Raw genomic sequence first — 19,726 nt, 5'->3', positions numbered from 1 at the left:
ATAAATACTTAAATCTTTCCGTGCGAGCTCAGAGTTCCCTTATTAAATTACGATTATAATCTCTCCCTACGTAGGTTGGCGTCAACAAAAAATTTTCGCATTCGGAGGAAAAAATTGATGACTGAAATTTCGTGAAAAATTCTCGCCGCAACAAAATACGCCTTTGTTGTAATGACTGCCACACTAACTCGTGTATCATATCCGCCACTCTCTCTCCCTCCTATTTCGTGATAATCCAACACTCTGTGCCCTTCTCAGAACTTTTTCGATGTACTTTGTGAATCCTATGTGAAGCGGACCCCATTCGGCGCAACAGCACTCCATAAGAGGACGGTAAAACGTGATGTAGGCAGTCTCTTTCGTACGCACGCTGCATCTTCTAAGCATTCCACCAACAAAACGGAGTCATTGGCCTCCCACAACATTTTGAATGTGATCGTTTCAATTTAAGTTGTTTGTATCGCAACCCCTAGATCATTTTTAGACCTGTGTGATTTATTGTGAAAACGAAATGTAACGGATTCCTTTCCGCGTTCGTGTGGATGACCTCAAACTTTTCATCATTTAGAGAAAATTGTCACTTTTCCTACCATTCAGATATGTTGTCTAAATTATCTTGCTAGTCCAGTTGAGTGTCTGAAACCCTTCCTTGCGGAACGACACATATTTCTATTTTAAACGATGATTTTCCGTCAGTTACTATAAACTGTGACCTTTGTCACAGGAAAACGCGAAACCAATCGCCCAATCGAGAAAATACTCCAAAGGGAAGCAATTTGATGAGAAGTCGCTTGTGATGAATATTTATTAAATTATCGAACTGCCATGTATAAAATACTTGCAAACGCATGGCTACTTTAGAAATGAGCTAAGCATGTTAATGAGTTAAGCACGTAAAACTTTTACCGTTAAAGACGCAATACTCTATTCTTTGGGAATTTCATGTTTATGATTTTACATCTCCTGAGCTGTGTGTCACACAGTTACTAAATTTTGCCGGTACATGTATGTGGATACTGTCTGAAAAATGTGCTGCGAATAGAGTTATTACTAAAGAAGTACTAAATTAAAACGTTGCGACTATTGCAGATGTTTTACTGAATAAACAGAGAACATTTAAATTTCTTTCCCTTCATTTTTTGGTCTGTGTGTGGGGTGGAGGAGTGGGGGGGGGGGGGGGGGTGTCAGCGAGAAAAAGGTTCCGAAATGAGTGGGATGTACATGTGATGTTTCTTGCAAGCCACTAAATGCTCCATTTGTCAAATACTGGCTGAAAAGTCTGGGTTATTTGAGTTCTGTGAGCTTTGTTGCCTCAAGTCAGTTTCTGTCTTTAATACTTCACTTACTGTGTTAAGCTTTTAACGTACAATTAAAGTCCGTAATGATATAGATGACAGCATTTTAAATTTTAAAATTCGGTCAAATATTACATTAAATATTGTGAATCAATTTTTTGGTGCACTGGAAGCCGTTAAATTGGGGACCAGCTGCTGGGGGCCTGGTATTTTTATCCGCTAGTGATATACAGGTTGAGGCATTTAAAATCGTTTTTGGAAATACCTAGAAAACTAAAAACTGGACTGTAAAAAGATTGAAAGCTAAGTTGTTTGTCTCGAAGTGGGACATCAATATCGAAAGAAGTACACATCAGAGGACGACCCTATTAGGTCACAAAGATATTTATTGAGGAACAGATTTTTACAGAAAAAAAAAAAAGATTCTCCAGAACGTAATACATTCTATTGGCCGCATATTGGTCTAAATTGTTTCACAGATGTCGCTGTAACGGATAGCAGTTGGAATAATTCATTGGTTTGTGTATGACTGGCTTAAAAACTACTTTTAACATTACCTAGGAACGGTGAAAGAAAAATTTGTAAACTTGTGGTAAGGACTACGCGACCAAACTGCTGAGGTCATCGGTCCCTAGGCTGACGCACTACTTAATCTAACTTAAACTAACTTACTCTGAGGACAACACACACACCCATGTCCGCGGGAGGACTCGAACCTCCGACGGGGTTGCCGCGCGAACCGTGACAAGATGTCTCAGACCGCATGGCTACCCCACGCGGCGAACCATGAAATAAATTACATCAGTAGTGGAAGCAAAATAATGTATTATTTCTGGAGTATCAGATTTTTTCCCGTAAAAGAAACCGATTTCTTATTACAGATTTTAGAATAATAGCCTTTTTAACCTACTACGATCCTAATTTGATGTGTATTTCTAGAGAAATTGTCATTTTTCATCAGTTTTTAACATATCTGGATTTTTGTTAACTACAGCGCCATCTATCACGCTACGAAATAAATGTTAAATACAAAAATTACGTATTTTTTCCGGGAGGCTTCGAATCCGCAATAAAAGTTTGGGTTCGTGTTTAAGATTTCAAAGCTAACCCCCTCCCACCCCCTAAGGGTGGGGCAAGGAGGGCGAGTTTGGACTAATTGGATGAGCTCCTTTGAGACTAACAACTACCCTCTACATTTCTCACCCCCAGGATGTGGCAAAGCCATGTCGCCGCAAAATCCTTTCTTCCAGTAGTGTTAATTCTGCAAGGTTCGTAGGAGAGCTACTGTCAAGTTTGGAAGGTAGGAGACGAAGTACAGGCGGAAGTAAAGCTATGAGGACGCGTCTTGAGTCGTGATCAGGTAGCTCAGATGGTAGACCACTTGCCCGTGAAAGGCAAAGGTCCCGAGTTAAAGAGTCCTGCTTCGGCACACAGTTTTAATCTGCCACGAAGTTTCAACTTGAATTTAATTTTCTAAAGTCTTGCTTCCAAACCTTATAATATGCCACGATAAAAAGTACCCCCTGTCAAACTGATAGCATTAGCTTGCAGGGAATGTATGTAGATTTAGGAGAAGAGGGAAAGGAGAATAGTGTTAATGCCCCTTGATATAAGTTCATTACAGACGGAGTGTAAGACGAGGTTGGCGAAAGAATGCGGAGAAAATTGGCCGTGCTCTTTCAAAGTAACGACTCCAGCCATTGCCGTAAGCGATTTGGAGAAACCATGGAAAACCTAACAGGGATAGTGGGGCGAGGATTTGAACCACTATCCTCGCGAATGTGACCAGAGTTCCAGCGATGCTCCGCCTGTGTATAAGGAGGCAGTTCCGCCAAGTCCCACCAATAGTTTCCTCGCCTGTTCTTGACATCACTGTTACAGACCCAAGCGTAAAGAAATTTGCCGCTGTTTCAGAAGTTGTTGACAGCTGACAAGGTGACCTCGGTTACACTGACCTCCCGGTGCACGCGGCCAGAAAGCCGACCGACCTACGGGCGCTGCGCCAATGTACGGGGACCTAGAGCGCTGTGGCCCATTTGCGCGAAGGACCCCGCGAGACAGGGCGAGTGAATCTCAAGTGTTCGTACACCGCGACCCTGCCGCACGCGACTAGCTTCATTCATAGCGGCGGTCGCGCCGTGATGACAACAGCTGCAAGTCATTTTTTATGAGCATTCCTCTCAAGTGGCGTTCACACTGCAGATGGTAGGAAACACCTGTAATAATCGTTCGGTTCCGAAGCTCTAACAACAAGCGTGTGTGCACAGGAAATTATGATAACTACGCAGAGAGCCCGGACAAGTTTCGGCACCTTTAGACCATCATCAGTGGATACTTTTCTTGATACACAGAAGCGCCAGCGGAACTTGTACACCTTCATAATATCGTGTAGGGCCACCACGAGCACGCAGAAGTGCTGCAAAACGACGTAGCATGGACTCGACTAATGTCTTAAGTAGTGATGGAGGGAATTGACACCATGAATACTGCAAGGCTGTCCATAAATCCGTAAGAGTATTAGGTGGGGGTGCAGATCTGAAGAGCACGTTGCAAGGCACGCAGGTATGCTGAATAATGTTCTTGTTTGGGGAGTTTGGTGGCCAGCGGAAGTGTTTAAATTCAGAAGTGTGTTTCTGGAGCCACTGTGTTCCAATTCTGGACGTGTGAGGTGTCGCATTGTTCTGCTGGAATTGTCCTAGTCCGTCGTACCACGCAGTGGACATGAATGGATGCAGGTGATCAGAGAGGATGCTTACGTTCGTGTCACCTATCGGAGTCGTATCTAGACGTATCAGGGGTCCCGTATCAATCAAGCTGCAGACGCCCCATGCCATCACAGAGCCTCCACCAGCTTGAACATTACCCTGTTAACATACAAGGTCCATGGATTCATGAGGCTGTCTCCATACCCGTACGGGTCCATCCGCTCGGTACAATTTGAAATGAGAATCATCCGGCCAGGCAATATGTTTCCAGCGATCAACGGTCCAATTTCGGTGCTGAGAGGCCCAGGCGAGGCGTAAAGCTTTGTATCGTGCAGTCATCTATGGTACACAAGTGGACCTTCGGCTCCGAAACCCCATATCGACGATGTTTCGTTGAACGGTCCACACGCTGACACTTGTTGATGACCCAGCGTTGAATCTGCGGAAGAGATGCATTTTTGTCACTTTGAACGATTCTCTTCAGTAGTCTTGGTCCAGTTCTTGCAGGATCTTTTTCCACCCGCAGCGCTGTTGGAGATTTGATATTTTACCGGATACCTGATATTAACGGTACACTCATGAAATGCTCGTACGGAGAATCCCCACATGGTTCAAGCACTATGGGACTTAGATGTTGAGGTCATCAGTTCCCCAGACGTAGAACTACTTAAACCTAACTAACCTAAGGACATCACACACATCCATGCCCGAGGCAGGATTCGAACCTGCGAACGTAGCAGCATCGTGATTCTGGACTGAATCGCCTAGAACCGCTCGGCCACATCGGCTGGCCAAAATCCCCATTTCATCGCTACCTCGGAGATGCTAGGTCCCATCTCTCGTGCGCCGACTACAACAGCACGTTCAAACTCACTAAAATCTTGATAACCTGCCATTGTAGCAGCAGTGGTCGATCAAATGACTGCGCCGGACACTTGTATTACAAGGCACTGCCGACCGCTGAGCCGTATTCTGCCTGTTTACATCTGTATACGATTGCCTATCTCTGTATACGCATGCCTATACCAGTTAGTAATAACAAGAATCAGGCCTATGAATTATGCGTTTATTGTAATTATTACCTTATTTTCTACAATTCAGCCTACTCCTGTAATGAAGAGTGTTCTACCACGGAACACTTGTCACCCTTTCGCCTCTATCTAGCCATGTAATAGAAGCTCAGTACATTTCCTTATTCTGTTTTGAAAATATAGCATTCACTTTGCGTGTGAAAAAATTACGCAGGAAAGTGAGGTTTTTGCAAATGTCAAAATCTGTTTCTAGGTACAGCTGGTCGTGTACGTAGGAAAATGCCTTATGTTCAAATTTCGAAGCCTTGCAGTCGGAAAAAATACAGTGCTTGATAGTCTGTGTGTTACAGTATTACCCCACTACACGCCAGTCAAAGATAAGTGCAATCCAATTAAGAAGTAGTATTCTCAAAAACCAGTTTTAAGTTAGAGAGATTTTGAAACAAAAAGTATTGGCAACTAACAGAAGTATCCATTCTGAAGACTAGAAAAACGGTAAATACAGCAAAGAAACTCGGTTTCAAGTATCACGTGTTCCACCACACATAAACCTTTCCTTTGAATGTACAAGAGGGTACACGACTGACTCCGTATGGTTTAACCGTCCGCACGTCACATAACCAGTCTCAAAAATAGAATTTTACTCGTTATAAAGCACTGTAACTAAAGCATTAAAAATATCCTCCAAATAACTATATTATACGGTGCGTAAACATGTAGAACTCGTAATATTTACAAACGCTTGACAATGTACAACCTCATGTCTAAGAACAACAAAAAACATTAGAAAATACTTGAAACTGCTTATGGCGATTTCTAGTGTGGTTCGTTTGGTTATAAAATTAGTCACTAGATTAAACAGCGACCACGTATACTATCCTGTATGTAGACTACTTCATACTGATAAAATGTTTCCCGTCACTCCCTCGCTTATTTACTCTGCAAAGTCCAACGAGTTCGTGAACTAAGAAAAATTTTTTATCCTGCGAAACCTTGATACTATAACAAGAGAATATGAACTGCATTAATCTCTAACCCTTTGAGTATCAGTGCTATTTGTTGTTTAGAACGATAACAAAGGCTCATTTTGTGAAAAATTTTGTAACTATATTTCAATGGGAAATCAACTCCTTAAAGTGATTGATTGTTTAGTATTTGCCAATTTCTTCTTGTATTCGTTACTTACTGTGGTGTTAGAGATCAAATTATTGTTGCGACTACAGCCACAATTTTTTCCAGATCTTAATGGTCCCTGCTTCTAACATTTTTCCAGAGCTTGAAGGAAGTTTTTTTTTCGGAATAACATGTAACAGTTCCAATAGCGAATTTTTCGCTCGGCGGTGGAGTGTGCGCTGGTATGAAATTTCTTGGAACCTTTGACTTTCAGGGGCAAGTGCTCTGCCAGCTGAGCTGTCCAAGCACGACTCACGACCCGCCGCGACCTCATCTTCTATCTTTCGAGGAAGAAAGGACTTATTTCCAGAGTGAGATTTTCGCTCTGCATCGGAGCGTGCGCTGATTTGAAACTTCCTGGCAGATTAAAACTGTGTGCCGAACCGAGACTCGAACTCGGGACCTTTGCCTCTCGCGGGCAAGTGCTCTACCAATTGAGTGCTTGGGTAGCTCAGTTGGTAGAGCACTTGCCCGTGAGAGGCAAAGGTCCCGAGTTCGAGTCTCGGTTCGGCACACAGTTTTAATCTGCCAGGAAGTTTCAAAGGACTTATAGTTATCTTTCGTGGCTTAGTGTTTAAAAGCAAGTACTTGTCATTTCAATAAAAACCTATCACCTTTCACTTCACATAAAAGACTTTTCCTCTCATGTACACACGTGCCAAAAACAAAACAAATTGTTGGCTGCCTATTGTGTCTTAATTGTTTTACTACAGAAGAATAATGACTGCGAAATCGGAACAGAATAGTACGGACAATATGAAATACTAAATCATATGTAATGATCTAACAACGAAATCATATTAAGAGAAAATGGCGGCAATGCTGCTACTTTTGCGACATTGAAAAAAGAATAAGAAATCGTATCTTTTTGTAAATTTGGAACTATAATCTTGTTATAAACCAAATATATACTGTTTCAAAAAGAAAAAAAATGTGCGGCACATAGTTTTTATTCTGACAGGTTTCATGTTACAGTTCCTACTTTTGGGAAGCGGCCCATCATCTTCCACTATTCCAGCTGTAAGTTACCGACTTCCGATATTTATTCTGGAACTTTTATTAATGTCCTTTAAGATTTTCTGGTTGTCACCAGTTGATCCAATCCTGTATCCGGGGCTGTCTGTGAGTTTGCCTCTACTCTTAGAAACCTCTGCCTACATTATGAGCGGTGCGCGGGTTAAGTTGCGCCCACCGTCTAGGTATCGCGATCTGCGTAATTTTCTGAAGGCAAAAGAGATACTGGGAGACCTCGAAAAAGATGAGAACGATTTTGTTTGTGCGTCAGCATCAGGAAACAGACTAATCCTCGAAAAGAAGATGACGGCGATAATGATGATCATGATTATGATGACCTTTTCCTTTACTGTGAATAGGCCATCTGAGGACCACGTTCCAATTTCAGTTCTTCGTTTTTTTCTTCCAGTATGCTTTCATCTGTTCAACTATGTTTCTTCTTTCTGTCTTCAGACCATTTTGAACCAGTCTTGTTAGCTACACTGCCTTGGAATCCTTCAATTTTCAATACTTTTTACCGAAAGGCTTCTCTGTTGTTTATATCTTCTGTTTTTGTATTGTTTCTTTCTAAATCCAATTTTACTTCGTTGACCCACCTTGTAGTGGAATTCTTACTCCACAAATGTTTGAAAATCTTATTAGTTAATCTACCGTCCTGCATTCGAAATAAATGTCCAAAAAACACAAGTTGTCTTTTTTCATTACGTTAAAAATATTTACTTCTTTTGGCATTTTCAGCATTGCTTCGTAATTTGCCTTATAATTCGCCTTTCTAGTACTTCTAATTTATCTAAACTATAGTTTCATGTCAAGCATTCACTTGCATGTAGGCATTCTGGCTTCACTGCTGTACTGCATCATTTTTGCACTCTTGTTTAGGCACCTTTTATTGCAGATGTATTTGGTGATACTATATGCGCTCCCGACTTTATGCAATTTTTCCCCCATTGCATATTTTTCCAAGGCATTTTCTGGGGTTATCGCACCTAGATATTTGAAATTTTTGCCGTCTCTATTTGGCCAATACATGCTTTCAGGAATTTTGGAGCATCCTTAACGTTAGCAACAATTTTTTTTTGCAGTAATTCTGAAGCCAGTTCTGATGGTTATTTCTTCCAGGAGATTTATTTGTGGTATAGCAGATGCCACCTTTTCGGAATGTGTAGCAGAGTGACCTGCAAATGTAAGACAGTTGATTTCGATCTCTGCTTCCTCTTCCTAACCTTATAAGCGACATTTTGAGTTCACTAAGTTTTTCTTTCCTAATTCTCACTGTTTTCTCTACCATAGTATTAAAAAGAATTGGTGATAGGCCGTCGCCTTGTCGTACACCTGTTTCGATTTGCAAGGCCTGTGGAATTTCTCCCATAAATTTTACTTCTTTGACAGTATCTGTAAGTGTTTTACGAATTAGGTTTTCCACTTTAGACTTTACGCCAAATTATCGAATTACTTTATCTGTGGTTTCTCCAGGAACAGAAGCAAAAGCCTTTTTGAAATCCACGAACATAACTACAGTGTCATTTGAACTGAGTAATACGTATTCTGTGGCGAATTACTGATTTGAGATTAAATATTTGTTCTTAGTATGACCTTCCTGCCCGAAAACCATCTTGATATTTACCAATATAACTGTCTAGTGTTGTTTGACATGTGATGACTTTTATTGATGTTTAAAATTATCAGATATTAGCAACACACAAACACACACATGAGTCCACATGAACATGAAACACCCACAACAAAAAACTGGTGGTTCGCTCTCACCTACAACAACAAAGCAGTCCACAGAATAGGCAAGATACTCAAAAATGGTTCAAATGGCTCTGAGCACTATGGGACTTAACATGTATGGTTATCAGTCCCCTAGAACTAAGAACTACTTAAACCTAACTAACCTAAGGACAACACACAACACCCAGTCATCACGAGGCAGAGAAAATCCCTGACCCCGCCGGGAATCCAACGCGGGAACCCGGGCGGGGGAAGCGAGAAGGCTAGATACTCAAAAATGAAGGGGGAAAAATAGCCTAGAGGACAGACAACTCAACACACAGAAAAATAAGGACAACCAACACAAGCACAGACAAACAAAACACATCTGGTATTTACCAACTAATACGTCAGGACTGCACATCAGTTTATATAGGTCAGACACGCACAAACTTTAATACCAGATACACAGAACACAGAAGAGCATTAAAAAGTAATAGCAGTCATTACACATTTTCTGGACACCTTATGGACAAGAAATATAACCCAACAAACATCAACACTGATTTGAAAATTCTCAAATGCAGCGACATCCAGCTACAAAAACTATAATTAGAGAAAATTATCAGATACAAAAATCAATAATGGAAGGAAAACATGTGATAAATGAATACACAGCTCTCTGCCCTCAAAGAATTATTAGACAAGACCAATCCCAGTGCTCTCACTCCCCCCCTCCCCCCCCTCCCCCCCCCCACACACACAAAAGAAAATCCTCAAACCTACTGTCACTCACTCACTCACTCACTCACTCACTCACTCTCTCTCTCTCTCTCTCTCTCTCTCTCTCTCTCACACACACACACACACAAAATGCACAGAAAGCTCTGAAAGACGCAGAACAACCGCGAGGAACACCTTCAACTGTTCCACTGTCAGCCATCTTGTTTTTACACCTTCAGCTGCTCCGCTGACCACCTAAACAGTGAAACAGTGACAGCTCAATATGTAATATTTTACAGTGACGAAGATGAGGAAAAAGTAAACGCAAGTGATACATGATGTAAATAGAAAAAAACACACACACAGAATTAATTAATTTCAGGCATAGAAATAACAATTTTTAAATCGTAGTTTTGGCTTATACAATTCATCTGCTTTAGGTGTAAGAGGTGCAGATGACAAAGTGGTAAACAAAACAGTCACTGTAGAAACCCAATACATCAGAAAAACCACACCATGTGGTAAAAAGGTATGAATTCATAATTCTATGTCTTTTTTTCAAATATCTGTAATTACGGTTTAAAAACTAATAGCTACATCTACACAAACAGTAAAGAACATTCTTTTTCTTTAGCAGCCATAAAATAAAAGCCCACTGAAGATGATGCAGCCGGTCGGTGTGGCCGAGCGGTTCTAGGCGCTTCAGTCTGGTACCGCGCGACCGCTACGGTCGCAGGTTCGAATCCTGCTTCGGGCATGGATGTGTGTGATGTTCTTAGGTTAGCCTTGAAAAACTGAACACAGATCAATCGAGAAAACAGGAAGAAGTTGTGTGGGACTATGCAAAAAAACAAGCAAAATATACAAACTGAGTAGTCCATGCGCAAGATAGGCAACATCAAGGATAGAGTGAACCCAGGAGCGCCATGGTCCCGTGGTTAGCGTGAGCAGCTGCGGAACGAGAGGTCCTTGGTTCGTCTTCCCTCAAGTAAAAAGTTTATTTTTTTTTATTTTCAGACAATTATTATCTGTCCATCCGTCCGGCTGATGCGAGGTAACTGCGCCGTAGTATGGGGACGCTACACCTAAACAAACATCGAAACACACGACGTCAGTCAACTACAGAACTACGGAAAATAGAGTATTCTTGCTAACAAGGCTCCCTGGCTGGCAGTTGACTGTTCGCTACTTTGGACGAGAGTGCATTAAATACGTGAGATGTATTCGGTGGGTAATATGAATCCAGCAAATATAGTTCGAGACTTCAATAATAAGGTCAATGAATATTTTCCGAACCGTAAGTTTGCGGTGCGGTCGCAGAGACGTCAATGAACGGACGGACAGATCATAAATTTGCGAAAATAAAGGAAGAAAACTTTTCACTCGAGGGAAGACTTGAACCAAGGACTTCTCGCTCCGTAGTTGCGCACGCTAACCACGGGAAATGAATATTTTCCTGTGGAGGAATCGGTTGACCTATGACCTTGCGATCTAATGTTTTCGGTACCCATTGGAGAGGCACGTCCCTTTGTCTACTAACCGCACGGTTTTGCGGTGCGGTCGCAAAAAACAGACACTAAACTTATTATAGTGAACAGATCATAACTTTGCGAAAATTAAGAAAGTGAACTTTTCACTTTTTTTTTTTTTTTGTTCGCTTTAGTTCGTTGCATCTGCTCGGGGCGGACGTCGGAAGACATCCATTTAAGTTCGTTGTTGATCTGTTGACTCAGTTTTTATTATTACAGAGGGCACATTACCCTCTGACCGAACACGCTGACTCGAGGGAAGACTTGAACCAAGGACCTCTCGTTCCGCAGCTACTCACGCTAACCACGGGACCACGGCGCTCCTGATCTCACACTTTCCTTGATGTTGCCTATCCTGCGCATGGACTACTCAGTTTGTATATTTTGTTAATTTTTTCATAGTTCCACGCAACTTCTTCCTGTTTTCCCGATTGATCTGTGTTCAGTTTTTCAAGCCTATCCACTGTGCCAAATTATAACTAAATCTGTGAGGGGTGCGATGGGGAGGTTCCCTTGTTAGAACTACTTAAATCTAACTAACCTAAAGACATCACACACATCCATGCCCGAGGCAGCATTCGAACCTGCGACCGTAGCGGTCACCCGGTACCAGACTGAAGCGCCTAGAACCGTTCGGCCACACCGGCCGGCTGCAGTGTCTCCAGTGGGCTTTCATTTTATGGCTGTTAAAGACAAAGAACGTTCTTTACTGTTTGTATACACGTCAAGTTTTTAAATCGTAATTACAGATATTTGAAAAAAAAAGCACATAAAATTACCACATGGTATGCTTTTTCTGATTTATTGTGTTTCTACAGTGACTGTTATGTTACCCAATTTATCATCTGCAACCACTTACACCTTAAAGTACATAAATTGTTTAAGCCAAAACAACGATTTGAAAATTGTTATTTCTGTGATTGGTGTGTGTGTGTGTGTGTGTGTGTGTGTGTGTGTATTTACATTATGTTTCACTTACATTTTCTTTTTCCTCACTTTTATCACTGTCAAATACTATATATTGAGCTGTCACTATCACTGTTTCACTGTTTACCAGCTGTAAAACAAACATGGCGGCCAGTGGAACAGTTGAAGTTGTAAGTTCTATGGGACTGATGACCTCAGATGTCAAGTCCCATAGCGCTCAGAACCATTTGAACCAAGATGCTGCATCTGCAGTGTAACGTGTTTGGGTTAAAAAACAAAATAGTGTTTTGCTAAAGGGGGTCCTATCCAAAAACATATGTATTAGAACCGCTGTTACGCTGAAGTGGCTGCTGTCGTGACGAACAGACAGCACAGTCCGCCTCAAAGCCACCTCTTTATTGCTCGCAGGTAACGACGGCCACACTTCCCCGTAGCTGCGTTCTGAGGAATGGATGCAACAACCGCACGGCGCCTGGTGTAGCTCCGCTCTTCCTTAGCGACCCGAGACCCGGCAGTCCGGCCCACAATGGCGTGTCTGCAGCACTGCTGCTGCGGCTGTTCCCTCAAGACGGGGGTCGTCGTCGTTTCCGTGCTCTTCCTGGTAAGGCGACACCGTCCGGCTGCTCTAGTTAGTGTCTTCACCGCTGCGACTTTCCTCCCTACTCGATTTCTCGCGTTTATGACATTACTGACGTTTCGCCTGCACGAGTGGCTGGCATTGTCAAAGCTCACACTCACCACCGGCAATGGAGGGTGAAGCTTTGACAATGCCAGCCACTCGTGCTGGCGAAACGTCAGTGAAATCATTAGATGAACATCGGCCGAAGAACCCGAGACAGACGCCAATAGGCAGTTTGTCAACAAGTGGCCACGAAAGCCTTAACAATTCTGTTTTATGACATTAGTGCATAGGGTTTGAAACTGTCTTGAACAAGTTTTATTAGTTTGAACATTAAGGTGAAAGAATGGCTACAGATTATAATCGAAATAGGCCAAATGATGCTGGGAACATTAAGCTCATCGATCAGAATCATTACATTACACTACTGGCCATTAAAATTGCTACACCACGAAGATGTGCTACAGACGCGAAATTTAACAGAGAGGAAGAAGATGCTGTCACATGCAAACGATTAGCTCTTCAGAGCATTCACACAAGCTTGGCGCCGGTGGCGACACCTATAACGTGCTGACACGAGGAAAGTTTCCAACCGATTTCTCATACACAAACAGCAGTTGACTTGCGGTGCCTGGTGATAAAGGTCGGATTGTAGCCTATTGCGATTGCGGTTTATTGTATCACGACATTGCTGCTCCCGTTGGTCGAGATCCAATGACTGTTAGCAGAATATGGAATCAGTGGGTTCAGGAGGGTAATACGGAACACTGTGCTGGATCCCAACGGCCTCGTATCACTAGCAGTCGAGATGACAGGCATCTTATCCGCATGACTGTCACGGATCGTGCAGCCATGTCTCGATCCCTGAGTCAACAGATGGGGACGTTTGCGAGACAACAACCATCTGCACGAACAGTTCCACGAAGTTTGCAGCAGCATGGGCTATCAGCTTGGAGACCGTGGCTGCGGTTATCCTTGACGCTGCATCACAAACAGGAGCGCCTGCGATGGTGTACTCAACGACGAACCTGGGTGCACGAAAGGCAATACGTCATTTTTTCGGATGATTTACAGCATCATGATGGTCGCACTCGTGTTTGGCGATATCGCGGTGAACGCACATTGGAAGCCTGTATTCGTCATCGCCATACCGGGGCATCACCCGGAGTGATGGTATGGGGTGCCATTGGTTACGCGTCTCGGTCACCTCTTTTTCGCATTGACGGCACTTTGAACAGTGGACGTTACATTTCAGATCTGTTACGACCCGTGGATCTACCCTTCATTCCATCCCTGCGAAACCCTACATTTCAGCAGGATAATGCGCGACCGCATATTGCAGGTCCTGAACGAGCCTTTGTGGATACAGAAAATGTTCGACTGCTGCCCTAGCCAGCACATTCTCTAGATCTCTCACCAACTGAAAACGTCTGGTCAATGGCGGTCGAGCAACTGGCTCGTCACAATACGCCAGTCGCTACTCTTGATGAACTGTGGTATCGTGTTGAAGCTCCATGGGCAGCTGTACCTGTACACGCCATCCAAGCTGTGTTTGACTCAATGCCCAGGCGTATCAAAGCAGTTATTACGGCCAGAGGTGGTTGTTCTGGGTACTGATTTCTCAAGATCTATGCACCCAAATTGCGTGAAAATGTAATGACATGTCAGTTCTAGTATAATATATTTGTCCAATGAATATCCGTTTGTCATCTGCATTTCTTCTTGGTGTAGCAATTTTAATGGCCAGTAGTGTATGACCAAGATGGAAGCGAAAAAAATGAATTAAAATTTGTGCCATGGTTGGAAATTGAACCCAGGTCAAACTGCTTAGTAGGCAATACGCTAGTCATTGTGCCTAACATACCTTCCTAGTAAGCAATGAGAGCTGGGTTCAATTCCCGACCACGGCACATATTTTAATTCATTTCTTCGGCTTCCATCACTGTCGTTGATAACGATGAGACTCTAAAGTTTCGAGGAAAATTTACCTGTGTCAGATCTATAAATCAAAATATTATTTAAGAGTAGAAATTTTTTGAACCTTATTTTTATTGCTTTATATTATTCCTTAGAAAGTCTATTTTTATGTTTCATTCACATAAAGTGTGCCATAAATGTTAAAATAAGTTAAAAACGCAGTTTTCTGCATAGGGGGTCTGGTGCGTCTGTGCACTCCAATGCATCCAATGTAATATCGTAATAGTTATGGACAGAAAAGGGATCCTGTTAGTTTAGAATAATATAAAAGTGGGAATTAGTATCAACTAAAACACTATCCTCAAAAAGGTTTCTCTTCGTAGTATGTTTCATTTATGGTGAACAGTCTGAAAGGATGTGGCTGTCTCGTGTCTGCTCAACTTGTTATTTCGCTTCTTTTTGTACAAAGTAAAACGTGAATGCTCAAACGTGACAAACGTGTATATACGTATAGAAAAAGGTCGAAAAACAATCCCAATCGTCCAAAAAAGACTTTAATCCACAAGCGGGAACCAGTTAATCGATACAATGTTTCGATACAATGTTACGATATCGGCGAAAAACAGGCCAACTGCACAGAGCTGGCATTGCCAGATAAAGAATTGTTTCATTTCAATATTAAAAAACGCAAACTGAATCTTTAAACGCTTGTTTCTGCATGAAAACATTATTTTCAAGTTGGTAGGAGCTATAACACATGAAATATAGATACAGTTACACAATACCTTATGTAACTTGTGAGTCGGCATTTTTGTACTACCGTACACATGATTTTTGTGATACACTTTAATTTCTGTTTTTGGTGCACGTTATTATAACTTTTTTTTTTTAATCTGAAACATTGACTCTTATTTCAGAAGGCCGCCGTTTCGTCAAAAACGATCTTTTTAAATGTCCCTACGTACTAAGTGACACGATATCATTAGTTTCAAAGATATTTTTGAATAACATATGTTTTTGAGTGGTTCGCCTTTCGCAAAACACAATTTTGTTTTTTTTGTTCCAGACATGTTTCACTGCAGTTCCAGCATCATCAGTGGTTTTTTTATTGTTATGGCTGCTTACCACATGGTGTGGTTTTCCTGCTGTATTACGTTTTTATAATGTTTTTACAGTTTGATACAGTTTGTCACCTGTTTATAAAGAAAAATAGACACTATAAAAACGTATTACTGGAGGGAAGCCACACCATGTGGTAAGAAGCCATAACAATAAAAAAAAAACATTGATGATGCTGCAACTGCAATAAAACATGTCTGGGACCAAAAACAAAATTGTGTTTTGCTAAAGGCGGGCCCCAGTCAAAAACACATATTATTGTTAAAACAAACACAGACAAAAGAGCTTCAACATCAAGATGATATTTTTGAAATTTTATTCTAGATTGAAAATTATAGCGTTGAAAGCTCCCACCAACTGCTCTCACATTCCGCAAAGACGTTTCGTCGTCGTTCTTTAGCGTCCTCTGGGTGCAACTTTTTACATAAAATTACATAATACAATCTTAATGATGTACACTAAAGGTCTGAAGTCACATTTGTGATTTGTTTGTTACTATATATTGAAAAACATAATGAATATCGGTTTTAAAGTCGTGCTTCCCCCTAGTCTACCCATTACGGGATCAGAAAAAGTTCGTTTTGGAATGCTGTACATGGTGTGGAACGTCCGTCAGGTCGTCTTGTGCTCTTTCCTCTTGATGAACTGGTTACTGATGATTGACAGCAGTCCGAAATTAATTCGTCATGAATTCGCTGAATGCGACTATCTCGCCGAAGGCCACTGACCATAATGGCATATAATTCAGTGGGGCAAGCAAAACTGGTTTTTAGCTCACTGGAGCCAGATATGGAACTCATGGACACAGAGCTGACCAACATCACCTTCAGGGCACTCAAAGAGCCCAACCCAGTCAACTGTGAGTCAACACTAATTCTTGCACTATCAAGGTTAACCCACATTCACTTCACACTGGCCGCTTAGTGTGTTACATGGGAATGGTGTTCTTCGTACTTTGACTTGGGCTCAATCACTCTGGTTACCATCTGCGTCAACCAGTTCAACATTCTCACTGATGAACAGTTGCCATTTCTTCTCCATCTTCACATCTCTACGGTGAGTATGCTGTGGACACTGCCATCTTCCAAGAAGACAACAGCCTTGTCCAGATAGCTGCATGGGTACATTCATTGCTACCAGAACACTCAAATACATTGTCACTCCTCGACTGGCACTCTAAATCACCTGATCATCCTATACAACATGTCTGGGAATATTTGGAACGACCAGTGAAACGTACCAATCAGTGGTCTTCAATGGGGGTCTAATCACAAATGAGTGACCACACACGGGTATGGTAAATGTAAAGAACATTCCTTTCGAAACATGCCATTATCAAGCCTGGAGAAGGTGTTGCATAGTGTAAGGATGGTTCCTCCTGAGGGCGACAAATTTTTTTTATCCAGAGCGCCTGTTATCTCTGTTGGCATAAATCCATGGCACACATTATGACAGAGATGCCGTTTTGAATTCTAGATGGGTGTCTGATACGACTCAGTATGGTAACTGGACGTGGTGTTGCAGCTCATGAGCGCAGCTGTGGTGGTGGTGACAGCCAACCTCATCCACCAGGAGTCCAGACCGCCACCGGCTGTTAGGGGAGGCAGGCTGCCACCAGATGTGGAACTCATCGATGCGGAGCTGACCGACGTCATCTCCAGGGTGCTTGATGAGCCCAACCCGGCCAGCTGTGAGTCACAGCTAACTCTAACACTACACGAATTAACCACTGTTCATTTCATAATGGCAACGTACGGCTGAGTGCACCAACCTCGATTAAAAGTTAACCACGTAACTGTGTTTAATGCAACATTCTGGTGCTCCAATTTCTATCAAAGTTAAACAAGGGAGTAGACCGCAATTTAATTTGACCATGGCTCATGCCTGGTTTTTGCAAGATGACCAGAGTTTTATAAGTGTACAGTCTTAACATAGCTGCCTGTTTCGATGTACTGAGACAGATTCAAGGCTACGTATACCATATCTTACACGTAAAATAAACCCAGAAAATTTATTAATTTATGAATCAAAATTACCATGAGTAGAATTACAATGTGCCTCCACATGTGACCAAATTGCTCTCCCAAAGCAGCTCGATGCAACTCTCAAGAAGTCTCGAGAAAACTGATTCTGAAGTTATCCAAACAAGATACTAAAATAAGACAGGTTTTGTTAGGGCTAGCACTGTGGCTCTATGGTAGCGTGCTAGCTCGCTGAGTGGGGGTCCAGAGTTTGATTCCATGTGAATTAAAGTTTTAAATCAAAATGCATGTTCTATGAGAACACTTACTTCAGGCACAAAATGCAAAGATGGAAAAAAATAATCTGTAGTTTTTTTAACTATATAGTGTCTATTAACAGTCCTTATAAAAGATTGGTAACTAAGAATTTTTGTTCACAACGGAAACTGGATTCTTCTATTCCGTATATAGTTTGAAATACCAAGGCGCGCAGTTTTCATAAAAGCGACAATCAGATGTGCTAATATATGTTGACTATTTAAATGATATAGGCATTAGAACTGAATTAAAAAGAAATAATGACAGAAACAAGGCACTGTACACCTCTTCATTTGTACTGAAAATGTCAGTACTTTACTTTTCAAGAACTGACGCAATCGCGCTGACCTATTCTAGAGGTATATCCATCTCGTACTTAGAAAACTTTGGTGGTGTTCTTTTGTTTTCCATTTCACCGAAGTTAGACGAACAGACTTGTAGTGAGGCATAAACACAATGCTGCTCGTTCACGAATGTGAGAGCATGTGACAATGACACCACTCATCAGTGATTGTCTAGAAAGTTACGTACATAGGCATTTATATCCTTGAGTGCACAGGGCGCCTTCAATTGCAATACACGGATTTAACCACGGCCAAATACACGGTTAGCTGACGACAGTTTGCTGAAAGGCAGTTAACGTGGGTGCACCGCAGAGACATTTTAAACGCTACTTACTTTTAACTGTGATCAAGGGACCTTGGTTATCTCGCTTTTTGACCGAGGTTGGTGCACCTGGCTATTGATGTGTTGTAGTGGAATACAGGTTGTCCAGAGAATTTCATATACAAAGTCTTCTTGGATTACCAGCCGAGTGGTGGCGTCCTGATGATGACAAATATGAAACTCGTCGTAACGATGCGACAGCACGACGACACGATTCGGCTGATAACCCCAGAAGATTTCATCAGTGTAACCAACTGTTTAACACAATAGACGTGGCAGTATGGGCAGCGCAGGTTTCTTCTGTTCCAGCGGTCAGTACCCCAGCCGTGGCCTTCCTCGCTATTGGTGTCATCCAGGGCGTGTGTGCCATCTTCCTTTTGGTCGGAGCGCTCACGGTAAGCAACTACAAGCCACATTGCGGTTATATTACGACTGTTAAGGAGCTGCGCCTCTGAGGGAGTCGAACTCAGATTTCCCACTATTCATGCGCATTCTCCTTAAACATTAGCCTATTTGAGCACGACTCAGGATTGCAATGGGTTGTGGGTTGGGGTGTTTAGGAGAGGAGATCAGACAACGAGGCCATCGGTCTCATCGGATCAGGGAAGGACAGGGAAGAAAGTCGGCCGTGCCCTTTCAAAGGAACCATCGGGGCATTTTCCTGGAAAATCACGAAAACCTAAATCAAGATGGCCGGACGCGAGATTGAACCGTCGTCCTCCCGAATGCGAGTCCAGTGTGCTAGCCACTGCGCCACCTCGCGCGCTCAGAACTGCATTGCCAGCTGATGTTTTGTAGCTTTGATTTCTTAAAAGGATCACCGAGGGTTCTCCCAAAGGATATGTGGTAACAGAACAGCAGGACTCAGGGAACAGAGTCGGCAGAGTCCAGACATGTGCAAGTCTTTTTGCTGCATTTGAAATTCTCTAACCTGGCGCCTGTGTATTACTCGTACAGCCTCTAATTATCACTTGTGTAACACTAACAAAAATCGACACATCACGAAGGAATTATCC

The 19,726-nt window shown here is 42.3% G+C and overlaps 2 protein-coding genes across 2 annotated transcripts in view; one reads left to right on the top strand and one right to left on the bottom strand.

Annotated features, from left to right (window-relative positions):
* The window catches only part of LOC126292035 (amyloid-beta-like protein), a 1,795,419-nt gene that overhangs the window by 418,166 nt on the left and 1,357,527 nt on the right, over positions 1-19,726 (bottom strand). The window lies entirely within an intron of this gene.
* The window catches only part of LOC126292049 (uncharacterized), a 32,094-nt gene that overhangs the window by 413 nt on the left and 11,955 nt on the right, over positions 1-19,726 (top strand). Inside the window, exons 2-4 of the mRNA XM_049985851.1 lie at positions 12,519-12,711; positions 17,290-17,455; positions 19,020-19,105. Coding sequence (XP_049841808.1) covers positions 12,637-12,711; positions 17,290-17,455; positions 19,020-19,105 — 327 coding nt within the window. The 5' untranslated portion in view covers positions 12,519-12,636. The remainder of the gene's footprint in view (positions 1-12,518; positions 12,712-17,289; positions 17,456-19,019; positions 19,106-19,726) is intronic.

This window comes from Schistocerca gregaria, chromosome 9 (assembly GCF_023897955.1).
Source record: "Schistocerca gregaria isolate iqSchGreg1 chromosome 9, iqSchGreg1.2, whole genome shotgun sequence".
Classification (NCBI taxonomy): domain Eukaryota; kingdom Metazoa; phylum Arthropoda; class Insecta; order Orthoptera; family Acrididae; genus Schistocerca; species Schistocerca gregaria.
Note: the sequence above shows the minus strand (reverse complement) of the source record. Positions and strands in the feature narration are given on the sequence as shown.